General features: G+C 25.3%; 1 protein-coding gene across 5 annotated transcripts in view; it reads left to right on the top strand.

The window, feature by feature from the left end:
- LOC122720350 (choline transporter-like protein 1) overlaps nucleotides 1-20,427 on the top strand; it is a 123,943-nt gene extending 103,516 nt beyond the window's left edge. For 4 of the 5 annotated variants that reach the window (XM_043946990.1, XM_043946992.1, XM_043946993.1 and 1 more), the window contains 15 exons: nucleotides 12,447-12,560; nucleotides 12,715-12,866; nucleotides 15,470-15,538; nucleotides 16,128-16,221; nucleotides 16,509-16,572; nucleotides 16,657-16,765; nucleotides 16,912-17,020; nucleotides 17,253-17,372; nucleotides 18,308-18,433; nucleotides 18,496-18,602; nucleotides 19,145-19,401; nucleotides 19,504-19,670; nucleotides 19,740-19,832; nucleotides 20,024-20,116; nucleotides 20,208-20,427. In XM_043946990.1, coding sequence (XP_043802925.1) covers nucleotides 12,447-12,560; nucleotides 12,715-12,866; nucleotides 15,470-15,538; nucleotides 16,128-16,221; nucleotides 16,509-16,572; nucleotides 16,657-16,765; nucleotides 16,912-17,020; nucleotides 17,253-17,372; nucleotides 18,308-18,433; nucleotides 18,496-18,602; nucleotides 19,145-19,401; nucleotides 19,504-19,670; nucleotides 19,740-19,832; nucleotides 20,024-20,116; nucleotides 20,208-20,270 — 1,737 coding nt within the window. In that variant the 3' untranslated portion in view covers nucleotides 20,271-20,427. The remainder of the gene's footprint in view (nucleotides 1-12,446; nucleotides 12,561-12,714; nucleotides 12,867-15,469; nucleotides 15,539-16,127; nucleotides 16,222-16,508; nucleotides 16,573-16,656; nucleotides 16,766-16,911; nucleotides 17,021-17,252; nucleotides 17,373-18,307; nucleotides 18,434-18,495; nucleotides 18,603-19,144; nucleotides 19,402-19,503; nucleotides 19,671-19,739; nucleotides 19,833-20,023; nucleotides 20,117-20,207) is intronic. The other variant, XM_043946991.1, reaches the window with a different exon arrangement.
- The last annotated feature ends 967 nt before the right edge of the window (nucleotides 20,428-21,394 follow it).

Below are 21,394 nucleotides of genomic sequence, written 5' to 3'. Positions count from 1 at the left end.
TATTTAATCATTTTGATAATAAAAACTTCTTAGTTCAACTTTAGATTAAATTTTTTAAATTGACTTGCACCTGAATCGGATTGCATTTCGATTCTCAATTTTATTATTTTGTCATTGTATTATTACAATCAATAACAATTTATATTTTTATAAGCAAATAAAATCTTTGTTACAGAATATTGTATAACAATATATCTTTCTTTTCTCAAATTCTTGAATTATAGATATAAAATAAAAAAACCAGTTCAGATAGCGAATATCAGAATTAGTGTATTTGTGCATTAATGCGTTAACGCCTTTTTACGACGGTAAATACAGATAAATGATTTAATTATAATTGTTTGTTTCTCGTATTCTAAAATGTAATTGAGCAAGGGGTAATCTTAAACTAGTAATCATTAGCGTGCATAGAAATCATGTATTCACAGTAACAGATGAAACTGTTGTTTTTGTGCTTACTATTGTATTCTTTAATTGTACAGTTGATGTATAGGGTGGTACATAAATAACGAGATAATTGAAGTTCAAGTTTTAGTATGAAAAATCTCGACTCTCTTGAAATATAATGGAGTAAATATTGGATATTTTGATCGATTTAATAACGTAGAAATAAATAAACACTCGATAATGACAGGATGTTCTCGTTATAGTGGCAATTACTGTTCTCTGTGATTATATTGTCACTCTAACGAGAAATGCAAAAGCAATAATTATCTTTCGTACTTATATTGTAATTAACAATTGAACAAACAATGAATTGTAAAGCAGTAAACTGATAAATAACTATTATCTTAGTGATTATTTTGTTATCGGTGAATAGAAATTACAGAGAAAATAATTGATTGAAATGTTTTAAACACAAATAACATATTGCAATAATAAATAACGTTTCGTTGATACTGGTAAATATATAAATATCATTTATAAAATAAATTTTTAAATGGATATTTTAGAATAGTGAAAAGAATCAAATAATTAAAATGAAACGAATTATTCTAATAATGACGATGTTTTGTGATATGGGGTATTAATATAGGGTATCAATGATTTACATTTCTAGAAAGTTTTGTAAAAACACTGATATAATGAAAATAAATCTAATAAAGCTTATTTTTCAAACTTTTTCACAAGAAATTTAATTCTACGAAAAAATACCTGAACGTAGACAATACACTTAAATTTTTATATAAATTTATATAAAAAATAGTAGGGATTCTTCTAACAAGATTTTGAAAATTAAATCAATTAAAAAAAATAAATTAAACAATTCATAAATTACACTAAAAATTATTCAAAATAAAGATAAAATATTTCAATATTTAAGTATAAAATATTTAATTTTCTGTCCTATATAAAAATTCATACGAGTCCATAAAATTAAATATAGAATTTTTTTCCCTATCTAATAACTAACAATTAATATTTGTAATTTATGAAATTTTTATTTATGTAATATTAATATCGCAAAATTTTGTTTTTCATTGTCTCATATACTATACATTATTTCACATAATAATAAAATTTTCATTTGAAAGAAGGGAAGAAAGGGAGTGTCTTGATGAAGTTTTTAATTTTGTTTGAGAAATTTACATAAAAAACACGCGTATTAGTTTCTCATGGCCGTTTAAGATTAACATATAGTATTGAACGAGTTTCTAGGTCGCTATTCTTTAGATAAACTTTCATTATGAAATTTCATGGTTTCCCTTTAAACTAGGCAAAATTAAAGGGATAAGAGATAAGTGATTAACGTTTAAAAATATTAATTTCACATTAAAATATTTGAAAACATAGAGAATAATATTTTTTCACATTGTTCCAATAAATGTCAATTTTTATCGTTCTATTCAAAAAATCATATTTTTTTTTTTCTGACAACTGTGATATTTTTTATCTCATATTTTATTATCTTATATTTTCACAAAAACAGACAGATATCCTATAATTGATAAGCTCAAAAAGATTTGTTTTTTGTAACAATACATATTATCAACATATTATCTGACAGTTGTCAGAACAATATAAACGTATCAATAAATATGCATGCAAAGAAATATATTTATATTCTATTTCACATTTAATAATGTATCAATATTTACTATTATTAAATTCATAATTAACATTGTTCATCTTCAAAATCTCGTATCAGTTTTATCACAGACAAGATAGTATAGATACATCATCCAATAAATCTTTATGACATATATCCTGCTATGTTATTATTAATTTTAAAATTATATCCAATATTATGAATTTAGAATGGTATGAAACAATAGTCTACAAGAAATCGAATGTCTAAAAGAAATCGAAATTATATAATATTCAATTCTTTTTGATATAAAAATTATAATCACAATCGATTTATGTAATTAAAATTTATCGTTAATCATTGTTATTGTTTATCTTTACATCAGATTTTCTCACAAGACAGATTACTAAATTTCCTTTTATATATATTTTTATATATATTTTTATATATATCTAATATATATTTTTATGTTTTTTGAAAAAACAAGATATTTCAGTTGATAAAATAGATAATGTATGATATATTTGAAATTTTTGATTCTTTAAATCCTTTTTTTTTAATCTAAAATTTCTTGAATGAAGAAATTTCTGTCTACTACACATTGAAATCATATTAATCCAATAACAGATTTTACGTCATTTTCATAAATTTCGAAAACTACGGAAATTTAATTTCCAAAAATAGCCGAAATTTCTGGAAAAATTTCTCGAACAATAATATCAATTTATGTTCTTCTAATACAAAATGCAATTTTCAAACAAAAATTTAGAGCAAGTTTCACGTTATATATGAGTCAGCACTTTTTTATAGAGAATGCTAAGATAAATCAACTAGACTATAAAAAATATATAATTCTATTTAAGAAAATAATATTCACTTTTATAAATCCTTTAGGCTTTTATGAATAAGAAAATTAATAAAAATAGAATGTGTTTCCAACGAAACTATTCAACTTTTATTTGAAACATTTTTTAATATTTCCAAAAACAAATATGATATATCAGATAACTATTCGGACACCCGCTATATTATATTATGCAATCGATTATTAAAACAAACGAAATATTCCAAATAATAAAATAAGGATACTTGAATTCATAAAAAATTTAAAAAATAATAAACATATTAAAAATAAAAATAAACTGTGAAAACGAATGCAAAGGTCCTGACCCCCACGCGCTAGAAGGCGACCCCGCGAGGGCTCATCCTTCGAAACCGCCCTCTAACGCGACGATTGGTTCCTCTAATCCCCTCTCAGTGTGCATGTCTCCCGCAAAGACTGGAAGAGAAACAAAGGCTCGCCAGAATCATTCAGTTAAGTAACAATAGAAATAGAAAACAATGCAGATAGAATTCACAGAGGGTATAGTTTACATCAAAAATACAATCAGTCATTACATTATAGTTCGCAGAGAAATAAAATACTAAAATTCGTTTATACAAAGCACATAATGTAAACGAATATATATATTAGATATTTCAGAGTTTCCGAGAATTTAACGTCATTTCTTGGAAAAATTTTTCGATCGACCTCCTATCGTATCATGTTCTCCTAATACAAAGTCGACTTTTTGGACAAAAATTTTTCTATCGCTCAGGGAATTTCGATCTTATTCTTTTTTCTTAAATATCTCGTTTATTCCTCGTAGTATTAAAGAATGCATGGAATAAAAGTTGAATGGATTCGAAAGGGCTATCCTTTGGTGCCCTCAGTTTTTTCGTAGGTGGACTCATAAAAAAGTTATCGACGTCAATTTTATTTCATTAAATACAATCGTACAATTTTCATTGGACCAATCGATGCATCGTGCTATTCTCTATAAAAAATTACTAAGCAATGTATAGCAAAAAATCATTAGTTTAAAAGATATTTAATTAAATTTAACTATTTTTTAAACTACATACTTTTTGCTATGTATTCCTTAATACTTTTTTACAGACAATGCCAAGATACATCAGCTGGAATATTAAAAAGTGTGTACCTCTATTTAAACAAACAACATTCACTCTTATAAATCACTTACGCTTCTATACATAAAAAAACAAATAGCAGGGGGATGTGCCTCCCACGAAATTCTACAACTTTTACTTGAAACATTTTTTAATATTCCCAAAAACAAGCGAGATATACCAGATAAGATTAATCGGACACCCGGTGCATTATACTATGCAATAAGTCATTAAAAACAATCGATTCATTCCCAATAATAAAAATACAGTGCTCAAAGTATCCTCGAATTCTTAAAAAAATTTAAAAAAATGGTAAAAAACGCACCAGAAGTAGGAGGAGATAAGTGTACAAGCAGTGGAAATCTAAATTTATATTTAAATTGGGAAAAACAATGTTTTAAAACTCAAAAAAGATGGATAGGATAAGTGGAATGGTAAAAAAGTAAGCAGGAGAACGTTAAATATACGATAATTGAGAAAAAACTCCTTTTAAATTATGTTCTCCTAGTAGAAAATCGAATTTTTGGCCAAAGGTAACCCTCTATTGTTCGAGCTGTCGGAAATTTCCAAGAATTTGACGTCATTTCCAAGAAATGTAGAAATTCTAAGAAGTCGACCTCATTTCCAAGAATTTTAGAGATTCCGAGAATTTGACGTCATTTCTTGGAAAAATTTTTCGATCGACCTCCTATTATATCATGTTCTCCTAATACAAAGTCGAATTTTTAGCCAAAAGTTTCGTTCGTTCGAACATTTGCAAATTTCCAAGAATTTGACGTTAGTTCCAAGAAATGTAGAAATTCCAAGAAATCGACCTCATTTCCAAGAATTTTAAAGATTCCGAGAATCTGACGTCATTTCTTGGAAAAATTTTTCGATCGACCTCCTATCGTATCATGTTCTCCTAATACAAAGTCGACTTTTTGGACAAAAATTTTTCTATCGCTCAGGGAATTTCGATCTTATTCTTTTTTCTTAAATATCTCGTTTATTCCTCGTAGTATTAAAAAATGCATGGAATAAAAGTTGAATGGTTTCGAAAGGGTTATCCTCTGGTGCCCTCAGTTTTTTCGTAGATGGACTCATAAAAAAGTTATCGACGTCAATTTTATTTCATTAAATACAATCGTACAATTTTTAATGGACCAATCGATGCATCGTGCTATTCTCTATAAAAATTAGCAAGCCATATATAGCAAAAAATCATTATGTCATATTTAATAAAAAACCATTAAAACCATCTAAAACCATGTTTTAGAAATATTTAATTGAATTTAAATATTTTTTGAATTATAAGTTTTTTGCTATGTATGCCTTAATTCTTTTTTGTAGAGAATGCCAGTATTCAGCTGGTGTATTAAAAATTGTATACTTTTATTGAAATAAACAACATTCATTCTTATACATCCCTTACGCTTCTACATATAATAAATTAAATAGCTCTTGTTGAAATCATTTAATTTTTATTTGAAATACTTATTAATATTCTTTTAATCATATTTTATTATTTTAATAATTGTACTTTATTGTTTTTATGAACTATCAAGTATTCCAAATAATAAAAATACCGGGTTAAGTATATTTTTTTATTTATTTAAAAGTTTATTTAAAAGTTAGAATGGCTAGGAACGCGAAAATTTTTGTATTCATGACAGAAGTTAAGTGTTAAAGAATTATATGTAGATTTTTGTGTAATTTATGGTAAGAAATATTTTAAATCTCTGAAACAGTGACAACACTAGAAGAAATAGTATAAAAAGTAAGTATGAGGACGGTAAAAAAAGTAAGTATAAGTATATATATGATTAAATAATTATTAATAATTAATATTAGTTTTATTATTTGGAAATTTTCAGTATTTTAACATCAATTCTGTCATTTCCGAAGATTTCAAGAAATTGAGTTCATTTCCGAAAAACAATCGGAAGTTTTCCTGTTAACTAGATGAAAGAATTAATTAATTTGTAAATATAAAGATATTGATATAATAATATGGTAAATATCTAAATGATAAATATTTCTAATATTTCGAAAATTTAACAAATTTTTAGTGCTACAAAAGACAATAGCTATAAAAAAAGATATGTAAGTGAATAAGTAGGAGTAAGTATTTCAAGAATTAAAAAAACTATTGAAATATATTTAATATCACAGAAAACAGATCTAAAAAGGTAAGTACAATATATAAAACATATATTCATTATCCATTATCCTATTATCCATATTTCTCCATCCTGTATATTCCTATTTTCTTATACTCCTATTATCCATATTCCTTAATCCTAATTATTCCTATGTTTCTATATTTCTATTATCCATATTCCTTAATCCTGAATATTCCTGTGTTCCTATATTTTTATTATCCATATTCCTGTACTCCTATACTTCTATTATCCATATTCCTTAATCCTGAATATTCCTGTGTTCCCCTACTCCTATTACACATATTCCTTAATCCTTTATATTCCTGTCTTCCTATATTCCTATTATCCACATTCCTTAATCCTGTGTATTCCTGTGTTCCTATATTCCTTTAGAATTAAGAAAACTGTTGAAAAACAATTAATTAAGTAGCTGTAAAAAGGTAAGTAATAAAAGGTAAGTAGAGGTAAGTATTTAAACGATTTTTGAAAACTTTCGAAAATTTTATGTAAATAAACATTGGAAATGTAAATAAACAAACCAATGTTTATAAATAAACCGAAATTTTATGTAAATAAACATTGGAAATGTAAATAAACAAACCGAGAATGTAAATAAACATTGAAAATGTAAATAAACAGACCGAGAATGTAAATAAACATTGAAAATGTAAATAAACAGACCAATGTTTATATACAAACCGAATGTTTATATACAAACCGAATGTTTATATACAAACCGAAATTTTAATGCTAAGGTTTTAAAAGCTTTCGAATATTTCGAAAATTTTATGTAAATAAATATTGGAAATGTAAATAAACAAACCAATTTATGCAAATAAACTTTTTTATAAAAAAATACAATTCAAAATGGAAATTATACTTACCTTATACTTACCTTATACTTACCTTTCACATATTTATTTTGCGAAATTTTTATGTTTTTAAGAATCATTTTTTAACATTTTACTTAAATCTAAAGGATTGGGAGGAATATAGGATTTGGATTATGTTTTTTAAATAAAAAACTCATTTATTATTGAAAGATAACGTTTATTGACTACAATTTACAAATAATAATTACATATTTTCTAATTAACATTTGATTTAATTACATTTGGGCTTGTATTTATAATATAATAGTATATTAAAAATATACTTACTTTTTTTTATACTTACATCTCTTATATGTTGTCAGAAACAAAAAATTTATCATCTTATTTATTTGTAATTCTGGAATTTGATATATATATTGATTCTTTTATTGACAATCACATGACCTGAAAAATACAAAAATATAATGTATAAAATATGTAGGGTATTAATATATTTGTGGGAAACTTTGGAGAATGAATCATAGAAATCACAAGAAAAATTAGTGCATAAGAATGTCGGTTGAAATTTATTTATTAAATTATAAACAATTTAAGGTTGTGTCAAAAAAAAAAAAAAAAGGTTGTGTCAAATCAAAAAACTCTATTTCTATTAATGCATCGCTGAGCTATTTCGATCTATCTCCACTTCATATTAAACACAAACTTAAATTGCTTCTAATTAAATAAATAAAATCAAACCGACATTTTTAACCAACTTTTATATTTTTCTTCTTCAGAAATTTTGTAAAGATATTAACGATCTTGTATTAATATTATTCCCGTAATATAAAATATATATAAAAATCTAATAATATATATTTTCCCTTTATATAGAAAATATATATAAAATATTTTGTATATGTCTCACTGACACATATATTAATTCTTGTATTTGTTGGCCTTTATAATCGATCTTTTTAAAGATATTTGAGGAATATATATATTCAGGAATGCTCTCTGGAATATAAAAGAATACATAAAAATAAATTTTTATGATATAAAAGAAATTTTATTATTTCTTTTGATTTTATTCATTTTATTATTGCATTGAATATAATTTCTAAATTTCTAAATCATGGATAATAATTGAAAGCACATTAAAATCTCTAATTTCTTGCATGGTCAATAATTCAAAGTATTGAATCCATAATTCTATAAGATAATAAGCCTATCCTGCATTTTTTCTATGATTTTATTTAAATATTATTTATATTCTGCATTTTAAAATATTTATTTCAACGTTAATCAGATATTTGTCTGACTTTTCGCAATCAATAAATTTTAATGTCTGTTTTACGTATAATAATATTTTAACAAATTATTGACCGATCATGAATATGTATATTCTTGTTTACACAAACATCATTTTACGTAATTATGAAAATAGAAAATTGTTATAACATTATTATTACATTATTATAACATTGTTAATTATGTTGGATTGTGTTCTCAAAATTATATAGAAATTATATCGAAATATTCATATACGTATATCGTATTTTAGATATAAATATTCGATTAAAAATATGTTCAAAATTTTTTTGGAATAATAAAGTTATTAAGTATATGAAATAACGAAATTAAAAAGGAAAAGAAAAAACTATATATTATTTTGATTAATACAATATTTCAAATTTAACATCTTTAAAGTAAAGTGTAGATGAAATTTTATTCAACAAAATGAGATTTCATGATTGATTTGATCAAAATTCATTGAAAGAATTAAATGAACGAAATAATTTAAAAAAGAAATAAAACATATCTATTTAAAAGGAACCAAAATTTTATAAAAACATCGATATTTCGATCTCCTGTTAAAAAAGTTATTCAATTTATCTTACACATTTGAAAAAATTATGAAATTTCAATACAATAACTGATACAATTAGCTACACGACGAATTTTCTAACAAATTAATAAAAAGAATTTATTCTCTCACCTCTTACTTTGAACATTTGACCAATGTGTAACTTATTATATATAACACCACAAATGGCGTGAATTTTGCATCTTTCTTAACTTACACCGATTAGAAATAAAATTAATTTTAATATGTACTCAAGAATATTATAATTACCATTCCATTATTTCAATATAAAAATTATACTTTGTGAGATTCTATTACTATTCATAATTGATGGTAATTATTTTCTCTATTTAGAAAATATTTTTAAAAGAATTATATTTATTTATAATAGTTGAAAATGTATTCATAAATATATTTTAATATTTGGAAAAATCAAATCTTTAATATAATTTTTAAATCCTAAAAAATAAAATTACAAATTGTAGATATTATACAAATTATATAATTATACTTTGTTGAAACACACTAAAATAAATTTTAAAAAATAATTTTTTATAATAATTGACAAATCTTTTATTACTATATTCATAATATCCCATCACTAAATCATTCGTTTACAATAATTATTATTTCTTGAATTTTTAAAAAGATGTTTTTCATAAGACATTCTATCTTTTTTTATTATTTAAAAAAAAATTTTCATTTATAATATGATAAAATTTGTTAAAATGAATTCACATCCCGTTACATGAGGTCATCCAGTATAATGAAAATAATAAATTAAGTAAATCACATAGTGAGATTTTTAGAAATTAGGTCAACGTAAATTACAAGTTAGATAATTCCTACCAAAGCTTTTTGCTTTTAACAAAAGCATAAATTTTTTTAAAAATTAAACAATCCTTTAATGAAACGTAAAAGCTTAATCAACTCGAGAAGAAAACCGGAAAGTAGTAACAAGGAAAAGTTAAATAAGTCAAAGAAAAAAAATAATTGTTTATGTTTGAACTTATATTTTAGAAAAATTGTGAAAATTTGTAATATTCCTATGAGAAGAAAATATATCCAATATTTCGTAACATTAATTATATAATTAAAATAGAATTAACGTACTTTTTATCATGAATGAAAACACTAAAATGAAAACATTTTTGGAATAGAATTTTGGAATAAATCAAAGGAACTAAGAAATTATATATATTCTTTGATTTTTAAAAAGAAAAAATATTTTTTCAAATTTTAACTGTTTTACATTTAAAAATATATGTTATTTTTTTGAGAATTAATATTATAAAATATTTGTATGAAAGAGATTAAATTGCTGTAAATATCAAATCTATCTCTCAGAGAACTATTCTAGAAAAGAAATACAAAATGACCGATTTCTTCTCTATCAACTTATGAAATGAACATAGTCAAGATTTAACAACACGATATAAGCAACGATACAAGCACGATATAAGAATAATATTATTTAATACCTAAAAATTCATTCTACTTATTATTAAATACACGCCCCAATCTAATTCGAAGAAAAATTAAAGTTATAAAGAATATATACAACGAATAAATATAATAAAACTCTCGTGAATTATCGACAATTATTTTCCAAAGCATATTGCAATAAGAATGTAATGCGCTAATCGCATCCTCCAACGAAAAAATAAATAATAAAATAACAATATGTCCCCTTATTAAATTAACATAAACCACGAAATTTTCACTCGAATATGAAGGCGGTTTGCCCCAGAGAGAATCGCAATTAATGGCGAGAACGAGGTATAAATAAGAAATGTTGACGGTGTGGTATAGGAGTATCTCATCAGATGATGTTATCAATGGGATGTAATGGCGCGCCTTTAATAAGACGGACCAAGAGTGTAAGAGGGCGGATTTAATTACGGGCGGCACGCTAATGCAAGGTCACCGTCGAACAGTCTAATTAATTTAGGGGAGGAGCACGATCGTTCGACTTGTAACAGGGTTACTCCCCCTGTTACTCCCGTTATGCCGTTGAAACGACGCGGATTCTCGCTGAAAGCGTTTAACCACGCTCGATTTCACCGAGCTGAAAATTTACTGGAATGCTGACCGCGGCCAATAGATTCCACGCTTTCGATCGTTACGGGGAAAGACGTTTCTCGCGTTCGATTGATCGATCCCACACTTTTTCCCTTCTGTTCTCTGATTTTTGAATGGAAACTTTTGTGTATATCCGAGGGGGAGGAGGAGAAAAAAGGGATTTATATGTAAAAACGTTGAATTTAACTATGAAATGGATGATTTTTGAATGTAATGAAACATTTTTTTTGGAGGTTATAGGATAATGGAAAACTGATTTGGAATTTTGTTTGGTGATAAGACTATATATAAAAATAGGAATATGAGAAAAATGAGAATGGAAATGAAAATGTAAAATATTAAATTTAATATTATATGAAATGTTAATAAAAGATTTTTTGAATATTTGTTATAGAAATATGGGATATACATGTAAAAATATTAAATTCAATTTTGAAATGGATAATATTTTTTTAAATATCTATTGCCAAATAATTAAAATATATATGTGATATATAAATAGTATAAATAGTATAAATACTAAACTAATTATGAATATAATAAATTATTTACTTTGTTAATTATAACACAATTTCTAATACATTTCAATGTAATAATATATATTCTATAATTCTATTTATATTATTATGTAATAAATTATTATTATATTATTAAATATCTGTTATATTCATATATTTGAAATATATGAATATATATTTGAATATATGCATATTTGAATATATGCATAGTTATTAAATGAAAGTATACTATATATTTAAAAATTAAAATTATAAAATAAATTTTTATTTCATTATTATTAATTTTCCATTTATTCATTAAAAAATCAAATTTAACCTATTTTTAACTTTTTTGTAATTCATAAATTCTTTTCAATTTAATTATATCTCTATAAAAATATTCTAATTTTAATAAAAATATTATTTTTTTAATTATGAAATTTTTGTAAAATTAAACAATTTCTTTTGATGAGATATAAAAATTTAATCAATTCGAAAAGAGAAACAAGGTTAGATAAACAGATATCTTCATTTCTGATTTTTGAATTATCAATCAATTCATCTATTTAAAAATTACCCATTTTCGATAATCCATCATTGATCAATTGTAATTATGTGAAAATTAAACAAGAAAACGAAGAATTTTTAATTATATTTTTAAAAAATTATTTTAACAAAAGCAAGCTATTTTTCTATATTAAAATTAAATTAAAATTAAACAATTCTTCATCGAAACATATTCTTGAATAATTCTTATTATTAAATTAATAAAAATTATTATTGAGGTAATTGAATATTTTCATGTCTCGTTTTTATATCCACAAAAATTCATCTAATAAATATTAAATTTTCACATATATTTATATAATATAAAAAAAGATAATTCACCATTTAAACATTTTATTATAACCAGAAATGAAACCGGAAAACTTACACTCACCTGGAATTTGATTTACCTGTTTGCCAACAGATATTACAACTTTTTACCTGGGAGGGGGGAAAAAAGTGAAGCTTGACACGATTTTCGGTAAAACAGTCACGATCCTCGTATGCTTTCCGTTTCAGACACCGGAAAACGAAGGGATGTCGTCGAGGCACTCGGACCAGATTTTCGTCACCGATCGATCCTGCACTGATATCCTCACTTTGATCATTCTGATCGGTCTGATCATCGGTTTTGTACGTTTATCTATCTATATACATATATATATGTATGTACGTGTGTATATGTGTATCTTCTATTCTCTCTTTCTCTTAAATTTCGTTTCCACACGATCGAAACACACGATACAATACCGGTGGAAAATGCACACAACGTTTTCTTGTTGCACAGGGTTTCCTGTTGAGCATCGTTGTTCAGAAAGGAGACGTTTACCGCATTATAAATGGCTACGATGACTGCGGGAATGTTTGCGGCCGTGTCACTCCGTCTCATCCCGAATTCCAATGCCTGGATAGTAAGAATGGTGACAACACGAAGAATCCGTAAGTATTATAACTTATAATCCCTGTTCGATGATCGATATATGTGACGTGTGTGACGCGAAGTGTGATGTGAATGATGGTAAAGGAGGGGAAAAAAAAAAAAAGGAAGGAAAGAAGGAAGTATACCATTATTGGATTTGTTCTTTTGGAAACAGTGTTACGGCGACGTGTCGTCACTGATGCGGCTAACTTCATCAGGTGTCAAGGGATCCACTGATACCCGGGGATAATGAAGTTAGCCGCAATGGCGAAACGTCGGCACGCTTTCTACAAAATGGCTTACAGCCTGGAGCTTCGATGATACAAATATACAGGGTGTTTCGTTTATCTGAAATTTCGATGTCGTATAAGGATAATTAAAATATCTTTTATCTATATTTGAAAATATAAATGAAAACTATATAGTTTTTATTATCTTGTTTGAGACTTCTCCTATTGATTTGAAGAAACTTATAATGAAGTTAAAATATTTCAATATAAATTGGAAAGTAAAAAAAAATGTTTTATTTTAGTTAAAAGAGGGCAGAAAGAAACATGATGGTATACTTGTTAATTTAAAAGAAACTTAACACAATTATTTATTTCATTAATTAAGAATTTTCTTATGTTCGATTCGTCCTACCCTTTTACTTTAAAAGAAAAAAGATCTCACAAATTTATGGGAATAAATATCTAAATTTTTATTTCTTGAAATGAAAAACATAGAAAAATCATAAAATATGCTATTTCTTAATCTTATTTAAAATCATTACGATTTTCGATAGATCATTTAAAATTATTTGAAAGTTTATTATGTTACACATGCTTGAGATTTATTCTTTATAATAATGATAATAATGATAATAATAATGATAAAAAATATATAAATGATTTTAATAAATTTAAAAAATGACATTGTACGAATTATAGTACTTTTCGTTTAAATATCGAAGAATCCATATGAATGAAACACCGGTTATGCATATATGCTATCATACTGCAAGAGTCTCATATTTTCGATAAAGACATTAATGGTTGGATCCATTCACTGTTCAAAAGAGAACGTAGAAAACTTGATCAAATTTGGAATTTTTCCAGCATCTAAAATTTTAATATGATATTTCTCATCGCAGGAATAAATTATAAGAAACTATAAAAAAAAACAGACAATATTTATTAATAATGTAATTACTGATATATTTTTTATTAATTGTTATTAATGGTTATTAATTTTTAATAGAATGAAAATATTTTCATCCATTATATAAAAATTAAGATTTAAATTTTATTATTCATGTAATTTATAATTTACGAAATTTTTCTTTTTCAAAATAAAATAAATTATATATATCTAAATTATTTATTCCAAATAATAGAATATTAAAATAAACCACTTATAATTCTTTTACTTTAAATAATTATTTTATATTAATTTTTCATAATTAATTCTCAACACAAATTTTGATCAACACAACAACACAAACACTGATCGCTTTGCAGAGACGATAGAAAACGAGGACTTTTTTATCCTGTTTATCAACGAAACTTTAATTTCAACCTGTTTTATAAAAAAAAGAAATTACGCCATAAAAATCTACAATTATATACGAATTATTTTTCCATTCATAGAAAACACATTCTTACACGACAATCGAAATTAATATCAACTACTCACCACTGATTTCCAATCCATTCTATCCTCATAAACATTAACGATAATATCTATAGTAACAACAACAATCTATCGAAATATCCGCGCATACCACTGCCTAGTGGATACATTCACGATATCCAAACCTTTACGTAGAGAGCCATCGTTCCCAAAGGATTAATAATTCGTCGGCGCATTAACATCGAACTTCATAACCCCGACAACAATGCCGGATTCAATATTCCATGTCGACGGCCAAATGAATGAAACAAGTTCACGACAATAGGATCCGCTAACGATATTAATAATTCCTCGGCCGCGAGGTGTCGCGATGGTGTTTCGAGCACACAAATACGTGAAATTATAGATATGCATTCCTCGATTAATGATGGAATTAGGTTCAATAAGTAAATCTCTTTTAAATCTAAAACAAAACGCAATGTAAAAAATTCATTTTATAAGATTGTTACTAATTAATAGAGATAACAATGTATTTCTGAAACATACCATCTTTGATAATCTAATTTTAAAAAAAAAATCAAGACAAATAAAATATCGATTGAGGCTTGTTTATTAAGTTATAAGCAATTAAATTTCTTATTTTATCTCAGTTCATTAATCTAAAAGTGAGGATTTGTTCTATTCCATTTTTTTTTCAAAATACGTATAAATAATTCGTACTTGATCTATATGATATTCGAATCTATTTATAATTAAGATCAGAACTAATCCTTATCGAGTCTATTCTGTCCCATCTTTTTTCACCCACGGCCTCGTTTATTATCCTACATAAAATCTCGACGGGGAACTTAGCTGTGTGAAATAATGCGGTTAATTAGCGTGAATGTTGCATATAAATTCGATACAGGATGGAAAATACATACCGAATGATGACTTTCCAATTTTCAGAGACACTTTTCGCTGTGGTCGTTCGTTAACACCCGTTTGCTCATTCATTATTCATTTCCCACAGGTACTTGAAGATCACCATGGATGAAAGCGGTGTGAAAAAACGCGAATGCACAAACAATTGCACCGATCAGTTAGTATTTCATGATTTATATAGTGAAATATGAAGGAATATTGATCATCATTTAAGAAAAATTGTCTAAAAATAATTTCATTTTGTCAAAATTTTATTAAATTTTTTTTTATACAGTTAGAATATAGGATTCTTGATCTTTTTTTTATTCCTTTATTTAGAAGGTTTTCTTTAATAATTTTTTATTTCCAAAGAATTCATTATTCATTCATTTAAATTTAAATATGCATTAAATGTGTATAAATATATTTATTTAAACTATTTGTATTAGTAATAACACTTCAGATTTGAAGAATGAAACTTTTTGTTAGATATTTATGCAAATTTACATTTTTTTGTTAACAAAACTATAGAAATAAAAATGAATAGTAATATTAGAAGAAAAATTGAAATTCGATCAATATTCCTCCATTTTTTTTAATTGTAAAAAAAATTATTTCATTAAAATAGTAAAAATTTTATTAGAACTATAAAGTAAAATTACCTTTTAAATGTATTGCACAACTAAAAATAAATGAATAGCAAAATAATAAATTAAGATAATATTTATAAAATTATTTTCACATGATTCTTATTCCTTATATTTTAGACATATGGTATTCCTGAACCGTTGTGTGCCTAAGGATATATCTGAAACAATCACTTCTCTGATTAATAAGCTCGGTTTGGATAATTTTTACAAGGTCTGTACATTTCTTATTTGAACAAAATTAAAAATTAAATTAATAATTTTATATCATTAATTATTAATTAAACATTAATTTCTTTAACATGGAATAAAAAACGAATAAATATCGAATTAAACTTCCAATGGGAAAATTAATATAAGAAATGTAATCTGTGTGTTAGATAAATTAAAGAACTTACGTGAATTTAATAAGAACAATTCTAAAAAACTTTATCCAACTTCATCTCTTAGCCTTAAATTAATTTTCTGAAATATTTTCACAAAAATAAATTCACTTTTCAGGAGGCTTGCAGAGATCTTACTGTTGCTTGGAGGGAGATCGTTTACTTATTGCTGATCGCTTTAGGTACAAGTTTCATTTTTTCTTATTTCTTATTTCTTATTAAAATTTCTTTCTTAAGAAATCCATTTTTCTTAAATTCATCTTTAGGCATTTCAGTGGCTATTTTGATTGCCTTCCGTTATTTAGTACAATGGGTCGTTTACATGGTCCTAATTGGTGTTATTCTAGCTTGCATCGGTGGTTCAACGTATCTTTGGTAAGATTTATTTATTTTCAATTATCTTTTAGATTTATTTAGAAATAGAGTATATGGCGATCAAGTTCGTTACTTCTGATGAAGAAGATTCATAATTGAAAATTGTATTACCGATAGATTTTGAATGAAAAATATTGTTTCTACAGGTTAGCCTGGTATGCAGAAAGGAAAGCGGTAGAAGCACACAAAATAACAGAAGAAGATTCGAGTGAACAGTCTTACTTCATTTATGCAATCACGTTGACTGTTATTACGGTAAGAAATATTGTTATTTCAATTATAAATTTTATTTTTGGTCCATTTATAATTATTTTAAAATGTATTGAAATATTATTCAAAAGATATAAATTTAAAATATTATTCTGAAAAAATTCGAAATAAATTAATGATCATTATTTAAGATTCTATTCAAAGTAAATTTAAAAATCTTTTATTCGTAATTTTAAACAATACAATATTAATGTAATTGATTTGACATAATTTACAGGTCATCACACTTTTGATCGTTTTAGTGATGAGAAAAAGAATCGCTCTCGTAATGCAACTGTTCCGTGAAGCAGGAAAAGCTGTTTACGCAATGCCAGTCCTTCTTCTCCAGCCTATATACGTAAATATTTGATAAGACTAGTATACACAGAGGCGAGACAACATTTTTGTCCACCTGAGATATTTTCCTGATAAATTCGTAACACATCGACGAATCCAAAGCTGTTGATAAGATTTTTTCTCTTCTTCGTATACGTAAAATATATTTGTATTTATTATTTTTATATACTATATTTTCTTATCTTTATCTTACGTACGATTTACGTGTACGATTTTATTGCCATTTTATGTTATGAAAACTGGTACTTCATATTTCTATCAATTTTTATTTCATTCTTTTCTTCTTTGAATTCTCGTGACATGTGACAAAGAAATAGAATATTGCCTGGCGTTGTAATCGAATATTATTGGAAAAATGGTTTAAGGAATCTTGGGAGATACTAAATTCTAATGCTAAAAATAAAAATTCCATCAAACGTTGAATCTTTTATTCTTTTATCACTGCTATAATATATCTTTCATAACATAGTACTATAATTATTTTTTATAGTATTATAGTTATTATAAAATAGACAGTTATTTTGATAAAATATCTCCAAAGAGAAATATATAGAAAATCACATAAATTCAAAATTGTCTAGTGGCATATTCAAATTAATCATTTATATAGGTTATTAAAGCGATTTTTCAGCCATGTAACAAAAGTTATTAATCAAAATTTATCCGAGTCAAGTAAATAACAATAATAAATATTTTAAAAATGTATAGAAAGGAAAAAATACAATTTATTAGTGAAAACTGTCCACTCTATTAATATATTTCTCTTTCATAACAAGAATTTCTTCGATAACAAAAGTACTATAAATAAAGAAAAGTATTACCTTTCTAAATTTAATTTTCAATTTAATGGAAAAATGATTTTGAATCATTTTTATTGAATCTTCTAGAATTAATTAATTCAAAAGAATATTTAAAACATATAAAATTATTTTTCAGACTTATCTCTTGATCGGTATCACTGTATGTGCCTGGATTTATTGCATGCTTTGGATAGAAAGCGCAGGAAATATTTACAAGAACAAGAAGAATCACATCCATTTCCGGAAAGATAGCATTGTGATTGTAAGTGATTATGAATTAAAATTTTATAAAAACAGAAATAATAGAAAGGTAATATTTTGCAGGCAAGTAGATGGTACAATATCTTTTTCTTCTTCGTCACCTGTGAATTCCTTCTAGGCTGCCAGCATATGGTTGTTGCCCTCGCTGTTGCACGTTGGTTCTTCACCAGGTGACACAATGATCGATATTATGGCTCACACATGAACTGTCCTCTATCTGATTATACAATGGAAATTTCCGTGTTCTTTTTTTTTTATCCATTTGTATTTGACTAAATATAAATAGACTTGATATTTCCATTAAGATCTTTATAGTGCAATTAAATTATAAGGAATATATAATGTATAATGTATAATGAACAATTTAAAAAATTATTATTTTTTTATTACTAAGATTTTTATCGTAAAAAAATATGATATTTTTAGATTTTAAAAATCATATTGAAAACGATTTTATCAAATTTTAATCAATCATCATTTTGATGATGAGAAGTCTTAGACTTTTAGATTTAAATCTTTCTTAAATTAAATTGTTCATTGTAATAGTTTTAATAAAATATATAGTGTCTGATAAACCAAAAATAATTACGATAATAAGTTTCAAAAAAAAAAATAAGAAAGGAAAATGTGATTTCGTAGAATATATTCTCGATAGAAACCAATTCTAATCGTGCATAAATCGTATATCTCATTAAAAAATTTGTTTGAACAGAAACAAGAACCAACTCTCTCTGCCAGTTGCTCGTGGTTTTTGCTATCTCACACGATATCACTTGGGCACGGTCGCATTTGGTGCACTGATTATTGGTATAGTTCGATTGATAAGAGCTATTATTTTATTCGTGCAAAATCGTCTGAAACATTACGATAATGATCTCGTACGAGTAATATTATGGTGCTGCCATTGTTGTTTCTGGCTTTTCGAATGCGTTTTAAAGTTTCTCACCAGGAACGCTTATATCGAAACAGGTATTTTACATAAAATTTAATAATAATACTTTTCTTTTTTGATAAATATTTAATAAATTTTCTTAAATCTTATTGATATATTTTATTAATTTTTTTTTTCAGCAATATATGGATGTAATTTTTGTAGAGGGGGTAAAAAGGCTTTCCAAGTTTTGTCCAGCAATATATTAAGAGTTGCAGCTATTAATAGTGTTGGAGATTTTGTCCTGTTTTTAGGAAAAGTGTTAGTAGTTACGTTAACAGTTGTTTCAGGAATTTATTTAATTCAGGTATATCGATGTTCATTCATAATCTTTTATTTCATTAACGTAGATTTGTTAATTTTATTTTGTGTTTAGAAGAAAGAAGGACTCCATTATCCATGGATACCAATTGCATTGGCTGGAGTTTTTGCTTTCATAGTGGCGCATTGCTTTATTTCCATCTATGAGGTAATTTTTTAAATAAAATTTTTAAAAATAATAATAATAATAATAATAATGTAAAATAATAATTTAATATGACTTGAAATTAAATTAAAGACAAATTTGAGAACTTTCTTTATCTTTAATTCTCTCGAATTTTAATTTTAATTATATAAAACAATGTATAATTGTGAAATTTATTTATTTTTTTTTTATAGATGATCATAGATACGATATTCATTTGTTTCTGCGAAGACTGCGAGAAGAATGATGGCATCAATAGGCCTTACTTCATGAGCCGTGGATTGATGGTGATTAACTTTTATTTTCAATTTGATTTTTTTTTTTATATTGCATTATATTTTTATTCACGATTTTCATTTCTATCTATTTTTATTTTAGGAATTTGTTGAAAATAGCAAAAAAGCACTCCAATACGCGAACCATCATGCTGCTGAGTCATAAAGATTCGATTGCTCTTATTAAACATTTGGGAAATGCAAGGATCTTCAGATTTACTATGGCATAAAACACACGAAAATCTGGCGAATGAACGTCAATTATACTAAATCTTTCAGCCATAGGCATCAGAATTTTCCAAAAATAAACCAAATGTTTTTCACTTCTATTTTTAATTACAAGTACAGTATTACAGGAAAGAATGATATATAATCTTTGTTATATAAATCTGTTCAAAATTAATATTAACATATAAAAAAACTTGTTATATAAATATAAAAATGAATAATAATATAAATAAATTGTTAATATTTTCCTATTCTAAAATATAGAATATAAATATGTAAGGCTACATATTTAGAAGTATGAATGAGCATATTACTGCCATCAGAAGCTATTTCATTTGTAAACATTTCTTATATGTCTCTAAATATGAAAATATTTATATGAATTAATCATTGATTATATGACAATGAAAAAAAAATTATAAACAGATATATAATATGGCTGTTAAATAATTTTAAAACGAAATATATTTATAAATATATTTAAATATAATATTGCGAGGAAAAACTTTGAATAGGCTAAGAATCGATTTTAAATAAAACTATAAGTATAGAGAAAGAAGAAGTCTGTAACTTAACTACAATTTCCACGTAATACTGTAATACTGTACATGTATTTTACCGATAAATCCAGTGTACGCACATATATTCACGTTCTTCCATTACCAAGGATGAACAGAATTATTGTCATTGTCACTCTGTTATGAATTACCTCGAGCTTTCGTCATCCAAAAACTCTGTGTCTCAATATAAGCACAGGATATTAAATTGACTGCAACATCTGCAGCTTGTTACATAGCTCTGAAGATTGTTATATAAACGAACAAATCGAACATTCCGGTTCCTACATGATTATCAAGAAATCAAATATTTTTTATTTTTATTCGTTAAAAAGTCAATCCAGTTTTTCCATGACTTGTTTTAGAAACAAATCGTTCATATGCATTTACTCGTGTTGATAATAAATCGTATAGCTTTTGTATCGAATAAACTATCTCAAGTTTGTATCATATATGCGTATAAATAATAATACTCGGATAGTTCGAGCGATGAGTGATCACATTA

This window comes from Apis laboriosa, unplaced genomic scaffold, assembly GCF_014066325.1.
Source record: "Apis laboriosa isolate Shangri-la unplaced genomic scaffold, ASM1406632v1 scaffold128_cov155, whole genome shotgun sequence".
Classification (NCBI taxonomy): Eukaryota; Metazoa; Arthropoda; class Insecta; order Hymenoptera; family Apidae; genus Apis; species Apis laboriosa.
Note: the sequence above shows the minus strand (reverse complement) of the source record. Positions and strands in the feature narration are given on the sequence as shown.